The sequence below is a fragment of the Hyposmocoma kahamanoa genome, unplaced genomic scaffold (genome assembly GCF_003589595.1).
Source record: "Hyposmocoma kahamanoa isolate Upper Pololo Valley unplaced genomic scaffold, ASM358959v1 166, whole genome shotgun sequence".
Taxonomy (NCBI): domain Eukaryota; kingdom Metazoa; phylum Arthropoda; class Insecta; order Lepidoptera; family Cosmopterigidae; genus Hyposmocoma; species Hyposmocoma kahamanoa.
The window spans coordinates 258,527-277,898 of NW_020653601.1; the positions used below are offsets into that span (position 1 = coordinate 258,527).

Here is a 19,372-nt window from a genome sequence, read left to right on the forward strand (position 1 = left end):
ATATATATATATATATATATATATATATATATATATACACACATATGTATACAGATATTCAAATTTAGCATTGAGATTGCTTGAGATCTACTAGGAAAACACAACATTAGATGTTCAAATTTAATGTAAATCAGGGTTCCTTTTTATTTCTTCGCCATGCATATGCGTTTATGCCACTGCACAACGGGGAAACTTATTTAAGAAAAATATTGGAAAAACAATTCAATATATTTTCATTTGGATATATTTTTATTTTGTTATATAATGTGGCTTTGGATGAAAAAAAAAGTACAACTTATGTAGGTAATTTGTAATGAAATATATACAAATAATAGGACTCTTACAATCACAAAATAAGCTTTACGGTAGTATGAAAAGTGAATCCAGTGGAGAGGAGAACAAAAAGGAACGATCGTATAAAGGACAGTCTAATATAAATTTATAACACCGATCTCTCAAATATTCCGCTGATTACAAAGACCACAGATCTGGCAAAGATCACACTATCTTGCTGCCAACTTCTTAAACTTCATTTTTGAAAACATGGCTGTGATTTCATTTTTAATGAATGGTGCGTACGACGGCCCGCGCCATGCAACGTGAGTGCACCGCGAGATTATGCGAATGTGTGCGTCCGTACAAGGCGCGCGGGGCATGCACACGTATAACGCTGCGCTTGTATGGAGTTACTTGACTTGCCTGTTATTATACTATAGTTGTACGCCCGCATAAAACAATTGTACGGCTGCTGACTGCTCAAGATTCCTCCCAGAAACTCCTGAGAGAAATCGCGGTATGTATATGCAAATCGTAAGTAATTAATGAATAACGGGACATCGCCGCAATCAATAGCCTCATCCGCCAATTGAGCTGCGTTTTCATTGTCTGATGCATAGGCTATACATGGGATAATAGGATACATTGATGAAGTAAATTTCTAGTTTCTGACGTAATGGGACAATGAGTTTAAACTTTAAACTAACTAAATTTAAATTTGGACAATGATCGTAATACGCTTATAGAGTCGAAAAAGATTGCCATATAATAAATATACTATTTTTCATTTGGCGATTAGAATAAACTTACCAGTTTTAATAACATTCTTAATTGCACTGGACGTAAAGTAGCACGTTCATAAAGCAGACTGTCTCATTACGTAAACTACAGTTAAGTACCTACCTACTAATGCTACTAGTGCAAGTCAAGGATAGTTAAAATGAAAAGGGGCGTACCACAAGGCTCTTTTGGGTCAAATTCCCAAATGTGAAATTAGTAGATAGTTTGCTGATGACACATCCTTGAATTTTAAAACAGACAGACATGACATTAACTATGACCGTATTAATGATACCCTCTCTAAGGTAGCTTATTGGTTTAATACTAACAATTTATTGCTTTATACCAAGAAGACAAAATGTGTTAAATTTGAATTACCTAACGTAAAATCGACTAGTCCAAGCATAGAAATAAACGGTGAAAAGTTAGACCTTGTCAATAAAGCAGTCTTCTTGGGAGTGACCTTAGATAGTAAACTTCAATGGTTTCCACATATATCTTCCCTGGCCAGCAGATTAAGCTCCGCTGCATACTCAGTATGCAGAATACGTGAGCTTACCGATATTAGTACTGCTAGACTAGTTTACTTTAGTTACTTCCATAGTATAATATCCTACGGGATTCTCATGTGGGGTAAAGCGGCAGATATTCAACCATATTTGTATTGCAAAAACGAGCGATTTGTTCTGTGTACCGTCTAGACTCTCGGGTTTCTCTCAGAGAAAAGTTTAAGGAGACCGGTATCATGACTGTGGCATCACAGTACATTTACTCAAATATTTTATATGCCTTCTATACATCTATCTTGCCTTCTATATATCTATTTTATATTTTATATGACTTTGTACTTTTATTGTATATGCGATTGGAGGAATTCTTAATTAAATACAATCTTTCAATTACACACACACACACACACACACACAAAGGTATGGTCTAGTGACCAAAGTATGAATACTGAATGTCTGGAGTTGGAACCTCAGGTCATTTAATTTTTTATATTTTGCTTTTATTTATTTATTTTTTTTTTTTTAAATAAAATACGTTTATTATCAGAACAAGATACAACTATTTGTTAAACTCTGACAACCACACTAGGCCACGCCTGTGTCGTGGTTATCACTTAGGACGTTTAGTACAGTGAAACGAGTATCGCATACATTACAGAGCCTTCGTAAATTCGTAAGATATAAATATATATTTAAATGAAAAAATGAAAAACTAATACACACAACTACATTTAACCAAGTGAAAATAAAATGAAAAGTTAACAGGGCAATACATTATATGGGCAAAACTATTATAATAACTTGTAAGTAGGTCTGTGCGTGTTTGTGTGAGTGTGTGTGTGTGTGTGTTTTTGTGCGTGTGTGTGAGTTTTTAAATGTCATGCTAGTTAAGCGTCTTCATCACTTTATAGGTACCAACAATGTTTCGGACTCATTACAAGTCATAATTAATAATTCTTGTTTTACTTTTCTTTTAACTTCATACACCGACAGTTCCCTCATGTCGTGTAATTTGAAAAACTTGTTATAAATAAATGAAAACATAAAAGGGGGGAATCTTGAGGCAAAAACAGTTTTTACAGGCTGCAGTGGTAATTTAAAAACTCGTTTTTTTAACAATGATTCATAGTAATCCGCATTCAGTACTGTCTTATGTGTACTTGTGATTTACGTTGGTAGTTAAGATTTTTCTATATTATTATTTGTGAATGTAATGTAAATAGTCATTTTGCTTTAAATAAACACAATGAAACTTTTGTACGTTATTTATTTTACTTACAATTTGAGAGATATTCTTTCTAGCAGCAGTCCTTGCACTGGACCAGTGATTGGGGATAATTTTTGTGTAGATATGATGTATGATATGTTTTTGTGAACAAAAATTATCTCCGGAACTAAAGGAAGTTGCTAAACTTGTAATAGTCCTCGACTTATGAAAGTTTTGACACGACTTCTCAAATAATGACATGTTGGGTATTGTTTTCGAGGTATTTGGGGTGCTTATTACACGTATGGCACTTATTTTTAAATCCAAGATGGCGGACACACTTTTTTTTAATAATATCAAGTGACGGGACGAACAAGTCGTGCGGCCGATGGTAACTAGGTTAACGATGGTAACTGGGCTACACGCCCGTCCATAACAGTTGAAGTGCCGCTCAGATCTTTAAATCGCAAAGATCGGAGGGGTACTGCCACTGCGCCCGTCACCCTGAGACATAACTTGACAAGTCCCATGTGTGTACCCTTCAAAACCGGAACGCAGTAATGCTAACATTACTGCTTGGCGGTGAGAAATAATTGGTTCTTTATACAGTAATAATCAGGAGCACAATTGAAACACATCCGTACGGTAACAAGGTATATTTTTAAGAAGAGAGAGACTACCCTCTGACAATCGCAAGGATTAAATATTACACATATTACCACCGACATATATCACAGGCGGCAGAAATGGGTAAGGTGGTAGTGCTTCCCTGGACGAACTCTTTTACAAGGAGCTCTACTGCTGCTAAAACTAGGCTTTTCAAATAATGGCAAGTTGGTCATCGTTTTCGAGGTATTATATTACATACATGTAGATAAACTCCGGCAAAAAAAATTGTTAACCGATTTTGATGATTTTTCTTTTGCTGGACAGAGGGTACCTTAGACGTGGTCCCATTTAAATTTGAAGAAAATATACCACCCTAATGGTATGCGCCATAATCAGAAAAAAAATTGTTTTTTATTGGAAATGGAATATATTATACATAAAAGCATTCGCAGTGGCGAAAATATTGATTGCGTTTTGTATGGAAATCAACCGTGACGATCGGCCTTAATTTATATTTAAACGTGATAAGGATATCTAATTTGACATTGTTGTTATTATTATCATTATTTTGCATTGATGACTTATTTGACATTGAAGTGACACTTCCGGACACAAAATTCGAGCCACCACGCATTTTCAGTATTGTAGGGATCCGCGCCGCATCGTGCTATACTGTTACATGGACTATACTGTTATCTGTTTACTTCTGTGTTTCTTCTGTGCTGTACTTTCTGCTTGTGCTCGTTTCTTCCTTCGCTTTCATGTACTACTGTCTTGTTTGTATTATATGTATTGACGTGAACTGGATTTTCATTGTCACCGCTTAGCACCTAGAGCTAAGTACCTACATTTAAGATGAACCATATAGCATTAGACAAGTGGCTAAAACATTGTGTGCCGTCTCGACGGATAACTTTGACGAACTTTGAATCGGAACACAAACTGTCGTTCATTGTTTCATTCAATGGTCTAACATACGTCAAAAAGGGTTTGATTACTATTCAAATCGGCATTCTTCCTGAGGTCCACTCACATTTATGTGGTCTGTGGGTTCACTGATACCTGGCTTAATTAATCAAGACATATTTCATTCCCGCCGAAACCTTGCGCGCATGCGCCCCTTCACAATCGATACAACACCCCAACTCAGTACACTCCGCTTTGGTTCCGAAGACAACCAAGATGCATATCAAAATATATCTTTTAGCATTGCTTTGTTACGTTTGTTGCACTAATGCTAATCTGGAAGGTCCGTTTTTGTTCTTTGGGCCAAAATCTTTGGAGAAATACCGTCGGCCAGCGTTGAAGTACTTAGAACAAGATGACTTGATGAAAATTTATGAAGAGCAAGCTGCCATAGTGGTGTTTAATAATCAGGACAGTGTGCCTCTGTCTAGTGGCTGTTTCCCGAGACTAAGAAAGATGTTGGAAGGTCAGACCATGTTGGTGCTGCCTCAGGATTTCTTGGATGTGCATCCAGATTACATCAGCAATGAAACTCAGGTAAATACCTATCTATCTATAACTAAATATCAGGTGACGGGACGAACAAGTTCTTTATTATTTTGTTTATGATACCAAGCGTTGGGACGAAAATGTCGTGCGCCTGATGGTAAACGACACGCCTGTCCGTAACAGTCGCAGTGCCGCTCAGAGCTTTATATCGCAAAGATCTGAGATGCACTGTCACTGCGCCCATCACCCTGAGTCGTAAGTTGAAAAGTCTCACGTGCCTGCAATTTCTCCACCACCACCCTTCAAAACCGGAATGCAGTAATGCTAACATTACTGCTTGGCGGCAGAAACAGGTAAGGTGGCAGTACTTTCCTGGACGAACTCATTCACTAGGAGCTCTACTGCTATATTCATTCAGTTTCGGTATACGTAGCAGATAAGGAAAAAAATATGCGCAGCGCAGTTGCACAACCAAACAGGTGTTGCCTGTTCGAAAGTTCCCGCACCTCGCCTCGAGCCCCTATTATCGTCCGCGTGTACACGAAAATTCACAAAATTATACATTTATATTATTATCACATTTGTATAAAAATATTAGAATTTAAGTTTATTTTACAGATATACTGTTTTTACATATAAGTATTTCACATGTGTATGTGTTGTATGTACACTACCTATTATGTCGGTTTATTTATTTATTGTTGAGTTCTTTATTGTGGTCAGTGGCTCACTCGCCCCGGGCTTGCTGAAAATCAGCGCCACGAAACGGTTTAAAAAAAGCTGTTTGTGGCTAAAGCTGAGCAAGTCCCGATTGCACCAGCCGCGACACGCATGACCGTGTATTAGGTACTGCATAATTGTTTTAATTTTCTTTTTATTATTATTCTATCTGTTTTAAACTGACGCCTCTCCCAAGGCCTTAAAGATTAATTTTGAATTTTCGTTATTATTGTTATTATTATTATTGTTCGTCTCTTGTTTTGTTTATATGCGTGTCTGTGCTTGTGTAATAAACAGTTTTCTTTCTTCTTTCTTTCTTTCAATAATAGTGTTTACCAGACTACAGTACCTAACTTAAATATAAGGCAAAGTTTTAACAACGACCAATTAGAAGTAAACGATTCGAAATATCAAATATTACAATAGTTACCAAGTAACTCTACATATTACTATTATATCAACATATTTTGGTTGACTAAAGCTCCGCGCAGATCTCCTTAAGAGGGTAACGTTTGCGAGCCCGTTCAGGGGTCACGGGCACTGCTCTTACCCAATTTGTATCGTGTGAAACAATAGACAAGTAATAGCCGCGGTGTCCGGTTCAGATGCTGACGCTGCAGGGCCCGTGGTCCGAGCGCGACGCGCAGATGACGGAGACCTTCGCGCGGCTGCACGACATCTACGGCGAGGGGCGCGTGCTCGGCATACTCGGTAACCACCACCACAGGCGTGAGACGTAATGCAACAAGTTTTGAATGCCATATGAGGGCACAGCGCTGCTTCTATTTGTTTCCATAACGTGTGACATATCCGCTTTGGCTCTCAGGGAACTCGGTGTCCCAACCGGCGGCGGTGGAGGAGGCGGCGGGCGAGTGGGCGCGCGCGCGTCGCCAGGCCTCCGCGCCGGGCGACGAGGACGACGTCGCCGACGACAGGGCCGCCGGCGGCCGCGCGCTCCCCAAATACGCACTGTACAACGCCAGCAGCGGTCAGCTCCAGCACTTTAGAAGCGCTTCTTTAATATCCGACTCCTATGCCCCCGCATACCACGTTACAGTTATTTTATACAGCAGAATGACGAATGACAGGCGGTCAGTTGGTGTGGCCCTTACTATTATTGTCGACAGTATTTACTAAAAAATTGCCGTCACTTTTGACGACATATCATTGTGGTACTTGTTATCAGTTTATTACAAACAATAGGTTACAGATTGTTTCTAATATACTCTTCTGTTCTTGTCCTTATACTCTTCTTTCTGTACACTAGTTCTTCTTGACTATACGTCGCTGTAATACGATTCCGATTGATATTTAAAATTTGCCATTTACGAGATTAAAGTATAGGGAAACAAAAACTTTGTACTAAAGGTTATTTTATACAGCTTCTACTTACTTGGATTACAAAAGTCCGTGGTAGTGACCCCTTTAGCTCTTGCAGGTAGTCATGATCTAAGATGTCTAATTAAATATAGTGATAATAAATGTATGCAAATGTGTATTCACAAAGAGCAACCCCTAGAGTTCCTTGCTCATTTTTCTCAGGGGAATTTGCGAATTACGAATGAGCAGCAGCGTTTAACCAAGTAATTAGTAGTAGTAATTTGTTTACCTATGAAATTAAGATTATTTCACTTTGACTTTGACTACAGCATGTGCTCATAACGCAGCGATTGTGAACTACTTACTTGTTCTTTCGCTCTCTACTACTTGTTACATCACAGATCGGTAAAAATTGTAACAACAATATGAGACGTTTCATTATGAGGCTCCGTAATGAATGGCGTTGAATTTTTATAACTTCATGCTCAAAGTCAAAGTCAAATAATCATTTATTCCATAGGTAACATTTTTACACTTGAAATTTGAAAACGTCATTTTTTAAGCTGCCGCTTGTTCATTATGTTGACATCCCTCAGAAGAACGAGCAAGAAACCCTAGGGATTGTTCTTTTCAAATAAACTTTTATGTTATGGAATACACTTTGAATCATAATTGTGTGGAATCTAGACTCATGTTGTCTTTCCATACATCTGTATCTAACAAATACTATTAAATTTTGTAATGTATGACTTTTCAATTAAAATACTTTTAAGTAAGTTTTAAACTTAGGAAATGATAATCTTAATATATGCTCCGGAATCTTATTATAAAAACGTATACAGTTCCCCATAAAAGAATTGTTTACCTTAGTTAAATGAAATCGTGGTACCATGAGTTTGGACTTTTTAGTTCTAAGGTTAATATTATGGATATCTTCTTTCTTAATGAAATTATGTATATTTTTACGCGCATGTAAATTATGTCAGTAAATGTACTGTGATGCCACAGTCATGATACTAGTCTTCTTAAACTTTTCTCTGAAAGAAACTTGAGAACCTAGACGGTACACAGAACGAATCGTTCGTTTTTGCAATACAAATATGGTTTGAATATCTGCCGCTTTACCCCGCATGAGAATCCCGTAGAACATTATAATAGGGGTTAAAGTATGAAATTGCCGATTTGTACTGAAAATCTAAATTGTTTATTTTTTAAATTTTTAACAAATTTATTTAATCAAAATAGTTGCCATTATTATCTATACATTGCTGCCATCTAATGGGAAGGTTATTAATGCCTTTGCGATAGAACTCCGACGATCTAGACTGCACAAACTGTGTGAAAGCATTTTGTACTGCCTCCTGGGAAGAAAACTTCTTGTCACGTAGATAATTGTCCAAATCACGAAAAAAATGGTAGTCCGTTGGAGCAAGGTCTGGTGAATACGGAGGATGACGAATGGTTTCTAACTGCAGTTCCTGAAGGGTCAAAATGGTTTCTCGTGCTGTGTGAGGTCTCGCGTTGTCGTGGAGCAATAATGGTGAAGATCGATTCATGAGTCGGGGCTGTTTTACTGCTAGTTTTGTCAACATGGTTCGGAGTTCGGCACAATAGACATCTGCCGTTATTGCTTGACCAGATCGGAGAAAACTATAGTGAATAACACCATGCTGAGACCACCAAACAGTTACCATTACCTTTTTATTGGTAAGTTTTGCTTTAGGACACTGTTGTGGCATTTGACCTGGGGTCAGCCATTGCATTTTTCTTTTCCGGTTATCATAAAGAATCCACTTTTCATCACATGTTACAATTCGATCCAATATTCCTTCATTTCTGTACCGGTTCAACAAGGCAACACAAGTTTCAACACGCGTTTCTGATGAGGCACCCATTTTTCGTACTTTTTTATTTTATTGATTTGACGCAAGTGAGTCAATATTGTGGGTAAGGTAACGTTAAACCATGCCGCTAATTCCTGGGTAGTTTGACTAGGATCGGCTTCCACTATCTCTCTTAATTCATCGTTATTCACCTGTGTGGGCGGTCTTCCTCGTGGCTCGTTCTTTAAGTCGAAATTTCCATCACGAAAGCGTTTAAACCAAAATCGCACGGTGCGTTCATTAGTAGACCCCTCTCCAAACGCAGCATTGATATTGCGGGCTGTTTCTGCCGCGTTAGTTCCGCGTCGGAACTCGTATTCAAAAATCACTCGAATTTTCGCAGTATCCATCTTTCTTGTCTAAATTGAATAACAAAAACAATTGAAAGTCGAAACTTTTCAAATGTTTCTAATTAAAAAAAAATCACAGAAACCATTTGAAAAGTTTAATTCGAAAACCTCAAACCATGAAGATTCTATGAAAATTCAAAGAACCTATTGCAATAAAACGGCAATTTCATACTTTAACCCCTAATACTATGCAAGTAACTAAAGTAAATTAGCCTAGCAGTAGGAACATCGGTAAGCTCAAGTATTCTACTGTAGTTTGTTTTGATATCATAGATATCATACATTTCTCATAGATGGCGCTACGACTAAAAAGTCGTTGAAAAACCAAATACAAAGACACGACAACAAGCACATTGAAGAGTTCGTGAGGTCCGCAGCTTCGTTCCGTGGCTTAGTTGGTATATCGTCTGGCACGGTATGCTAGAAGACGTCGGTTCGAATCCGGCCGGATCGAAGGAATTTTTTCTGAGTGTTCATTCTTTGTATTAATAATTATAATATACCCCAAGTAGTTTTTGATTTATTTTTCGATTGTCTAATTTTATCGGTATGAAACTTAACCTTAGCAGCTGCACATACCTTTTTAAATATTTTTGAATAATTTTTAACATATTAACTGGCATTAGTATTATTACTTTTCATAGCATATAGCTCATACAAACGAGATCTACTCTTATGAATGCCTACTGTTGTCCAGGCATTGAATTATTCTCCCTATGGAAAGTTAGGGTTTTTGATTTAAATACATTATCAAATTTATTTTTGATACAACTAAATATCGCGCTATATAAAATATTTGACACCTACGGTATGTGGGGCAGCAGATTCAAACTATTGTCAACATTATTTCATAACATAATAATTCGTTCTGTGGTAATCGGTCTACAGAGAAATTGGACTACGTTCTTCGTCATTTTACAGTTAAATGTAGCCAATTGGCCACTATGGTCTGATCTTAAGCAATTTTTTATTGAATTAGATACTGCGTCTGTGTTGCAAAAAAATGTTATTAACACACGTAAAAGAGGAGGAGTGAAATTGAAAGTGTGAGTTTGAAATTCCTTACAAACTTATTGATGACACAACAAGAAATAACGTCACTATGACGGCATGTCAAATTGTAAAAATGTAAATTTAACTTAGAGGATGGATAGTCTAAGGAATTTACATTATGTACATACGCGTTGTGTGTGTAGTGCCTAGATTAGAGCAATAAGGGAATGCACTAAGCAGGAATTTACACCCAAACTTCTCATGTATTCTCAAGAACACGTCATTTATTTCCTTTACTATTACTAATGTTATTACTATTACCTAGCATAAGAATCACAACATATACTTACCAATACTTGATCGGTTCAGGTCCGCCGGGCAAAGGCGCGCTGCTGTACTCCTCCGGCTGGCCCGAAGTGCGCTGGCCCGACGGCGCGGTGGCAGTGCTGAGCACTCCCGTGGGGGAGCCCACGGTCAAGACAACTCGACTTTACACTTTTCTCGTCGTGCGGTTCGCCGATGGCAACAGCACTTACAAGGTGACTTGGTACTTATTCAAACCCAATATTTTTTGTGGCGGGAAGTAACACGTAGTGAGACAGGACGTAGCGAAAAATACAATGTTTTCATTTTATATATCAACAAAATAGCAGAACTAATTGGAGCACTGATACAAAACCTATTTTGGTCAGTTGTTGCATGTTGCGTCACAGAAAATAGAGAGTGCATAGAAGTTCAGAAACACTGTACTATTTCAATTTCTGTCTGCCTTTAGTGCACGTTAGTTACTATCTTATTAAAATAATTCTGTACGGTCCTGAACAGTGGATTGGAAAAATATGGAATAAAACTAAGAAACACGGCACTGACCATCGCACAAACAGCTGATTTGTAACAAGGAAACCACATTGAGATCCGATTGAACACTAGCGTGCATGTCATTTTATACCTACATCTTGATGAATTGCATATAATAATAATTTTAATTATGTTTTTTAGACAACTCTGGACTTCTCGTTCAAACAGTCCCAGGGCTGGTGGATAGCCTCAGGTGTGGAGGTAAAACGAGGGCTGGAAATGGAAGGTCTCAACCTGCAGGCTCCCGCGCCCCCCGACACGCCCTCCGCAGTTCTCGGCAAGGCCTATCACTGCTCCCTGCCTCTTGTGTATACCTCCAAAGATGGAGGCAGTTTGACTCTACCTGACATACGAGTAAGTCGTTATTACTAGGCCTTTGCGTCGGCTTCATATTGATAAGAATGTACTGATTTGCATAATGCCGAAGTAACAACAACCTAAAGGCAGGCGTGCATGTACAATAAATATCCTTTAATTTTTAATTTACTGATGTACCTATGTAGGTAAATGTGTAATGGGGAAAATATTAAAACTATTTAACAAACGCTTACATAATAATACGACAACTTGTACAGGTAGGTTTTTTATAATATCAAATAAAGCCGCCAAGCAGTAATGCTAACATTACGGCTTGGCGGCAGAAATAGGTAAGGTGGCAGTACTTCCCTAGACGGATTCTCACAAGGAGCTTTACTGCTGCTAAAGATATAGGTGATTCCACAACGGCATGCGTATTCTTTATTGTTAATTCTTGTTTATTTGCATTCCATAATGTACCTATTCAATTTTAAGCCTGAGCCATTTACTTACGATGTGAAACCTACAAGAAGGGGGGAAATGCTTCATACATGCCTTAGAGCCTGGGGAAGCTCAAGTGTTTTGTGGGACTAGCCCTCCAGGTGGAGGGTACACCCACTAAAACCTCCCCGGCTTACCCTCTTGGTCAGGTGTTGTGGGCACCGTGGAATAGTGGGATCTCGCAAATTCCCTAGTACGGCCGACGCCCCCGGCCATTTCGGTTACACAAAGCTTAAAATATTTCAGATCCTCAATTTCTAATTGCACGTTAAAATTGTAAATGTTTCTTGCTATCATAGTTCTCAATTCTTATATATCATAGCTTTATTATGAAGTATTTATTACAAGCTCTTACAGAAAGTCAACCATGACCCATCGCGACGTATGTCGTATATAGTAGGCACTTCGGTACAAGGTCAGAGCACAAAAACAATTAAAATTTAAACATATGTAATAAAAACGTTTAGAACTGTAATAATTTTAAACTTTTATTGAATTGATATTCAATAACTTTTTGTGAAATTAGTCCACTAGTTTATTATGATATAATAGATTTATCATAGATGGCGCTACGACGATACGGCGCTAAATGTTGGGTTAGCGTCTGGCACGGTATGCTAGAAGACGTCGGTTCGATCTTTGTTGTTAATAATCATAACTGTAATAATGATCTTTTCTTTATAATATCAAGTGACGGGACGAATAAGTCGTACGCCTGATGGTAAGCTACTCGCCTGTCCAAAACAGTTGCAGTGCCACTCAGAGCTAAAATCGCAAAGATCTTATGGGCACTGCCACTTTGCCCGTCACCCTGAGACGTAAGTTGACATGTCCCATGCCCATGTGCCTGTAATTTCACCAGCACCATTAATGCTTGGCGGCAGAAATAGGTAAGGTGGCAGTGCTTCCTTGGACGAACTCTTTCACAAGGAGTTTCGTTGCTACTAAATTTGTTTTTGTTAATTAGAAGTAGTAGGAGGCCATTGCGCTTGTCGAATGTGTTAAGGAGTCTCCGACTCTGAATTAGTTCATGCGGTTAGAATTGTTAACAAACGATTGATCGACCATAAGCGAGTCAAAAAAAGGGCTACTCTATTGTCTACGTTTTTTATCAGGCATTTTTTATCGTTGTTAGGATTTTTTAATTGTTATTTATACAAATGATTTTACTTATTTAGGTAGGTATATTCTGTGTCTAGTCTTATAAGATTGTATACATTTTGTATGTAACTCTACTAATTTCTTCATTGTTACGTAGTATATTGTGTAATGTTGCTTTTTTCATGCAGATGCAGATGTTCATGGACAGCACTGAGAAATTTTCAGACGCCTTTGACTGTATTGGATTCACCACCGTTCCCATATGGTAAGGATCCTGACGTCACAGGATTTTCATTAGTGTTGCTCAAAACAAGACCTATACGAGATTAACCCCAGTGTCGGTCTTGGTTTCGCGTCATTATACTTGGTCTTGCACATTCAGTCTTGGTCTTGCTGCAAGAGTCTTGCTAGTCTTACAATTACCTATTGCTATTTATGAAACTATCGTATTCCATTATTTTTTACAAAAAATGTCAAAAAACAAGTCAAATCGACTCTCAGTTCAGATCTGAGTACTACTATGGTGAAGGTCAACCGAATGACGAAGAATAAACTATAATATTTTTACGATCAAACCTAAATAATACTTGTGTTATGGATACAAAAGGGCAGCGCCACAGACGCGCGCCGGCCCCTTTGTTAGATTTTTGGCGAATGTTTTTGTTGATGACTCGTTAACTTCACTGTACTTTTTGTTTTTGCTATACTTTTATCATACATTATGTTATGTAAGTAAAAGACTAACTAGTTCAAAAATGCCAGGAATGAACCCTGGGACTTCCTCGTTTAGCGCCACAGAGTAAACCTAAACCATTGAGATTTCTTTTTTAATACCAAGTGATGGGACGAACAAGTCGTGCATCTGATAGTAAGCTACACGCCTGTCCGTAACAGTTGCAGTGCCACTTAGAGCTTTAAATCGCAAAGATCTGAGGGGCACTGCCACTGCGCCCGTCACCCTGAGACATGAGTTGGCAAGTCCTATGTGCCTGTAATTTCACCATGTTCAAACACAGAATGTGGAACGAAGAACGCGCAACGTACGAACACGATTTCTTTGCAAAATATCTTAGTAAAACACATACTTCGCGACTATAACATGTTGATTACATGATCATACAAATACGACATTTTGAAACCGCACCTGGTTTATTAATTATATACTTTTGCATTGACAGCTTTTGTAGCCGCCTGTAGGAACACCTGTTCAGTTTTACTAAGTTCCCGTTTTTGGCAGGTCGGGTCTGATGATAGCGTTTCTTATGCTGATGGTGCTTGGCGTGTCCGTCACGATGATCATGGGTATCAAGACCATGGACCGCTTCGAGAACACCCGAGGCAAGCAACTCACGATTACCGTCAGCGAATAAACGCTCAACGCGCGAGAAGTATTATTTTCTTTCTTTTACGGTGCCGTCTTCTCAACAAGTTCGGCAATAACCGTAAGAAACATTACACAAGAGTAATTAATATTTCGAATTTGTTTGTGCAACTTATTAGTACCTCTATTATAATAAGTTTCAGGGTTTATTTCCGTGAAAGATTTCCTTGTTCATGTCATCGCTGTACCTGTACAAGAAGCTGAATCTTGGAGCACCATTGTGCCATATGCTCTTCATAGAGGGGACGCATGCTCTGTAGTGGCACGTATTGTATGAGCGTGATGCAATCAACTCAATTTCCAATTCATTTATTTCACTGGGATTTGCCTTGCGACATATAAAGTTTTTATAATTTTCATGTAGACTCCGATGCAACAATTCGTTCACAATAATAAATTTGACATATCTTGTTTAGTTTAAAATTATGAATTGTATGTGTAACCAAGTACCTTTGTCTGAAGTTTTAGTCGTTTGTAAATATTCTATATTCTAATTCTAATATTCTAATAAAAGGAAACCCAGCGCATGTCTCATATACATATCCAATCATAGTTATTCTATTAGATGTTTGTGATAACAAATTGTATTCTGCTTGGTGTAAATAGTCGTTAAATAAATACATGTGTGCCTATTTACTTTGTTAAAGTTAAAAAGGTTTTGTTAAATTAAACATATCATCATTTAATATTATGGTTTATATTTTCAGTTCCCAATTGCTCCGCTTGTACTAACTTTGCTTGTAATGCATAAATAATACATTGGAATTAGTTTCGAGAAATGACGTTTGATAAGAATTTAATTTTTTTAAGTAACCTGGAAAGTACTAAGTACTATTTCCAACGCACCATAGTAACGTACATTTCTAAAAACTATAGCTATTTTGATGACGACTTTTACTAAGCAAGAACTCTTTCAATTCTCAATAAAATCCACTAACACTTATTTCAATATAAGAGGCATGATATTATAGTAAATTATTCTTATTGGTGGAAACGCTTCAAATATGAAAAATCAACCTCTATAATAAAAGTAGTTCGTATTCATAGTTATATACAAGCCTTTTTGGAAACTATACCCTAGTATAAAAAAAACTTTAAATGGTAGGAGGTTTCTGAGGGAAGATAGGCTATCCGTGTTTATCGAATAATTGTATAAATTCCTTGCGCTGATTCTCACGTCGCCCGACCGACTTCTACTTAATGGTGTCAATACAAATTTTTGATATTTTTTTCCTTTTTTTTATTTAAAAAATAACTGCGCATTTGACTTACATTAAATTTAAAACTAAAGTGACGACGAAGTCGACGATGGAGCATACACACCTAAATAATGTCTGTTCACTCTCGCCTTGAAAAGGTCCAAGTTATAACGTTCAGGGAACAAATCTGAAGGCAGGGAATTCCACTCAATAGCCGTTCGCCATATAAATGGGGAAGCGAAACGCTTCGTGCGAATCCTTGGAATATCCACAACATAGGAGTGGAACCCCAGCCTACGTCTGGTCCCCCGATGATGGAAAGGGAAAGGTGGAATTAATTTGTGTAATTCCCTCGCACACTCTCCGTGATATACCCTGTAGAATACCGATAAGCATCTGCTGTAGAACATCGCCGTAAAGTTACCCACTTTACGGCGATGTTCAAGGCTCTGCAACTTCGCCTCCACTAATTCCGAGTCACCTATAAGCCTCTTAGCACGCTTGTCTATTGAATCCAAGGTGGCCAGTTGGTATTTACCAGAGTCATGCCATAAGTGGTAGCAGTACTCCACGCACAACTGGACTTGTGCTTGGTACAGCTGAAGTAACTGTCCCGGTGTGAAGTAACGCCTCACGCTGGAAAGGATGCCAAGCTTTTTGGCTGCATTTTTGGTCATGGATTTTATGTATCTGCCGAAGTTAAAATTGGACGACAAGTTCATTCCAAATAGCTGGAGACAGTCAGGTATGGGTATGGATATATCACGAAAAGTCGGAGTCAGCTCAAAGGGACTAATAGATTCAGGTGTTACTTTGCGGAAGTCCATGTTAATAAAAATGGAAGTAAATTAATTTGCTACTCCGCGAACCCAGTGAAGGTTAAATCGTGCAAAATATCTGCGCTTATGTCGAATAATTTTTTCTTGGGCCGAGCAATCAACAACAGGAGTTGTTGATTGCTCGACTCTCGGCCCAAGAAAAAAAATACTCGCCTCTCCACGAGGCGAAATACGTGTCGGGTATATTTTTGGTGTTGGTTTGTGACTGTAGTTGCGCTTGTGTTATTTATTTTATTAATTTCATGCGGAGGGAGAGTGGGAAAATTAACTGCACGAAAAAAATATTTAACACAAGCGCAGCTATAGCCAGAGCATAAGAGGGAAGCTTGCTAAAAAATTGCACACACCTACTTCTTTTTTAATGTAACGTCATAAAAAACGGGTTGCTAAAGTGTGACAGTATAAAAATTCGAACAAAATTGTCATTTGTAGACAATTCTCAAGTGTAAGCAGGTGATGAGGTGATATATGAAAGCAAAAGTTGTAAAACCCGTTCTGGAACATGTCGTAGTTTTGATTCCCCAGATGTGTGTTTGTAGGTGACGGCAGGTATGTCATTTTCGCGAGTTTCACGGCTCTGCTAAAGGTCAATTGCAGTAAATATCCAGATGCACATACGAGGCCCAATAATACAAATGACCAGATTAGTGCAATTGTACGACTACGAAATCTGCAGCTTACTATAACTAACTTTTGTTCCTTTTTGTCAGAGGAGGATTGTTAGTAAGAACGAGAAAGTACTAGAATACCACTTATTTCCCAATCCTATAAATGTAGAGTCCAAAAAAACATACATTTACAATATTTTATTCATGCGGTTACTATTAACATTATGTTTAATACTAAGTATACAATTTGAAAATGTTAACCGATTATTGTTTTGTTCCATACAATGTAAAAGCAATCGTTGAATGTGGAGTGACCGACGGCCAACGGCCAACTTTGTTCAACCCGCAGGTTACTTACCATAAAACTTGCAATAACAAGCAGCTGGTTTCCGAGGCTCTGGCGTTATATTGTTGCTGGAAAGTTATGTTAATAAGAAACGTTCTTTTTACATAAATGTGTTTTAACTTTCCACGGATAAAAGTATACAATTTTAGAGAAATTTAAAAATTGTAGCGGCTGTAATAATATTTTGACAACTAATAGTTGCGTTTTTGCGCGCACTTTCTTGCTGATTTTTTCGCTGGTTTAGCGCTGTTGTGGCGATGCTCACCTCCTTCATCATCATCCGTTTTATCACCCTGTTTACTGGTTCCTCGCCACTTACTTTAAAAATTATGATTCGTCTCAAATTTCCTCTTCCGAGAATATTGGAATATTCTCACTCCCATCAGAATTCTCAAAACGAAGGACGTGCTCATAAATCACTCTTATGTAAAACTCAAACTTACATGGGCCCCTTTGGGGTAAGTGTCGCCTGGATTGTTTAGTAGGGAGTGTTTTATACTGATTATACTTTTTTATATTATTTTACAGTTACAGCCTTTTCGTTTCTAATTTTAAATGAGTTATGTGGGCCGAGCCTTTATTTTTCTTTCGCTAAAGCTAGGCCTTTTTCGAAGAGGCAATAAAGGTTTCACGTTAGGTAAGTATATCACTGTTATGGCAATCCCTGACACAGTAAAAAAAGGGTAGTGAATTGTTCCTGGAAACATAATATTTGAATTGAAACGCGAATAGCATTATTTACCTACGTTGACAGGTGTGACAGTGTTCTACATTCCCCTTCGTTAATTCCGAAATCAATTGGCGTGCCAATTTTACCAATTCAAAGTCTGTTCGACTGCACGTGACAGTCCATCAAAAAAATATTGACATTATCAACACATTTGACACGCGGGTTCTTAATCGGACAGTAAAACTTTATTACGGTCTACTGGGAGGCAAGTTGAGAAAGAAAATACTATACTATTATCTCTTGGAGAGCAGCATGTCGCGGGGCTGGTCTATAAACGGGTACTACAAGACGGATTTTCAATTTCACATTCCCTCCCATATTCACATATAGCGTAAACACATGACTGACTGACTGACGACTGACACTTTTAATATGGATATTAAAAGCGGTATAGAGTTGAATTTAAATCGAGCATGCATTCTGTTGTCTGTATATAATATCGTTCGAAGGTTTTTTAATGTTTATTTTAAAACACATAAAACATCTTTTAACCCCAGAATAATTCAATCCCAACACAAAGTTCATTAACATCTAGATCTCCGTGAATCATCCATCCAGGCTTAGACGGCAAGAACAATTTGTGTGACAAGTCCCATGTGCCGGTAATTTCACCAGCACCATTACCCTTCCAAACCGGAACGCAATAATGCTCACATTACTGTTTGGCGGCAGAAATACGTAAAGTGGCAGTGTTCCCCTGGACGAACTCTTTCTCGAGGCGCTCTACTGCTACTAACTTGTTGTAACAAGGTAAGACACACCAATTGACATCTATAAAACGCGTGGTTTCACTAGCACACTCTTGCAAATGTATTCAATGAACTGATAAACAAGCTACTAGTTTCTAATGTATGAGGATACACCTGTAAATGTAAATTTGTAATGGACATATGGATTTGTTGGTTAAATCTAAAATTAAACGAAAAGTATGTCGACCGCGCCCTTGCACTACTTCTGACTGCACTTACGTTACATCTAGCGAAGTAGATCATACTCATGAATTATAATAATGGTGGTTATTGCGAATGTTAATTCCATAGTGCGCCTGCGCCAGTATTTCCTTTTCGTTAATTTCAGTCTGTACGTGTACTGGTATGTGCCGTATCGCCAGTGTCCATGGTATTGCTAAAAAAATCAGGTCATTTAGGTTTTCAATGTGATAGCGTTCATTCCTGTTTTTGCCATACTGATGACATCAAGGCAATAGTTGGAAACCGCTGGACACGACTCGCAAGGGACCGGAAAGAATGGCGCAATAGAGAGGAGGCCTATACTCAGCAGTGGGCGCAAACAGGCTGAAATGGTGACGACGATGATGGCATAGTAAATAACAGTAAAAATGTTAGTTTAAATTTCTATGCATTCTTTGTTATAAATTTAACTAACTCTAAGTAGTTTTAACTTGGAACT

At 38.0% G+C, this 19,372-nt stretch overlaps 1 protein-coding gene across 1 annotated transcript; it reads left to right on the forward strand.

Moving 5' to 3' along the window:
• The first annotated feature begins 4,523 nt into the window (after positions 1-4,523).
• Positions 4,524-14,837, forward strand: LOC113225544. The gene is made up of 7 exons (XM_026457870.1): positions 4,524-4,884; positions 6,162-6,267; positions 6,383-6,541; positions 10,472-10,641; positions 11,102-11,314; positions 13,048-13,124; positions 14,097-14,837. Exons 1-7 carry the CDS (start codon positions 4,564-4,566, stop codon positions 14,227-14,229), a joined length of 1,179 nt encoding a protein of 392 aa, XP_026313655.1. The 5' UTR covers positions 4,524-4,563; the 3' UTR covers positions 14,230-14,837.
• The last annotated feature ends 4,535 nt before the right edge of the window (positions 14,838-19,372 follow it).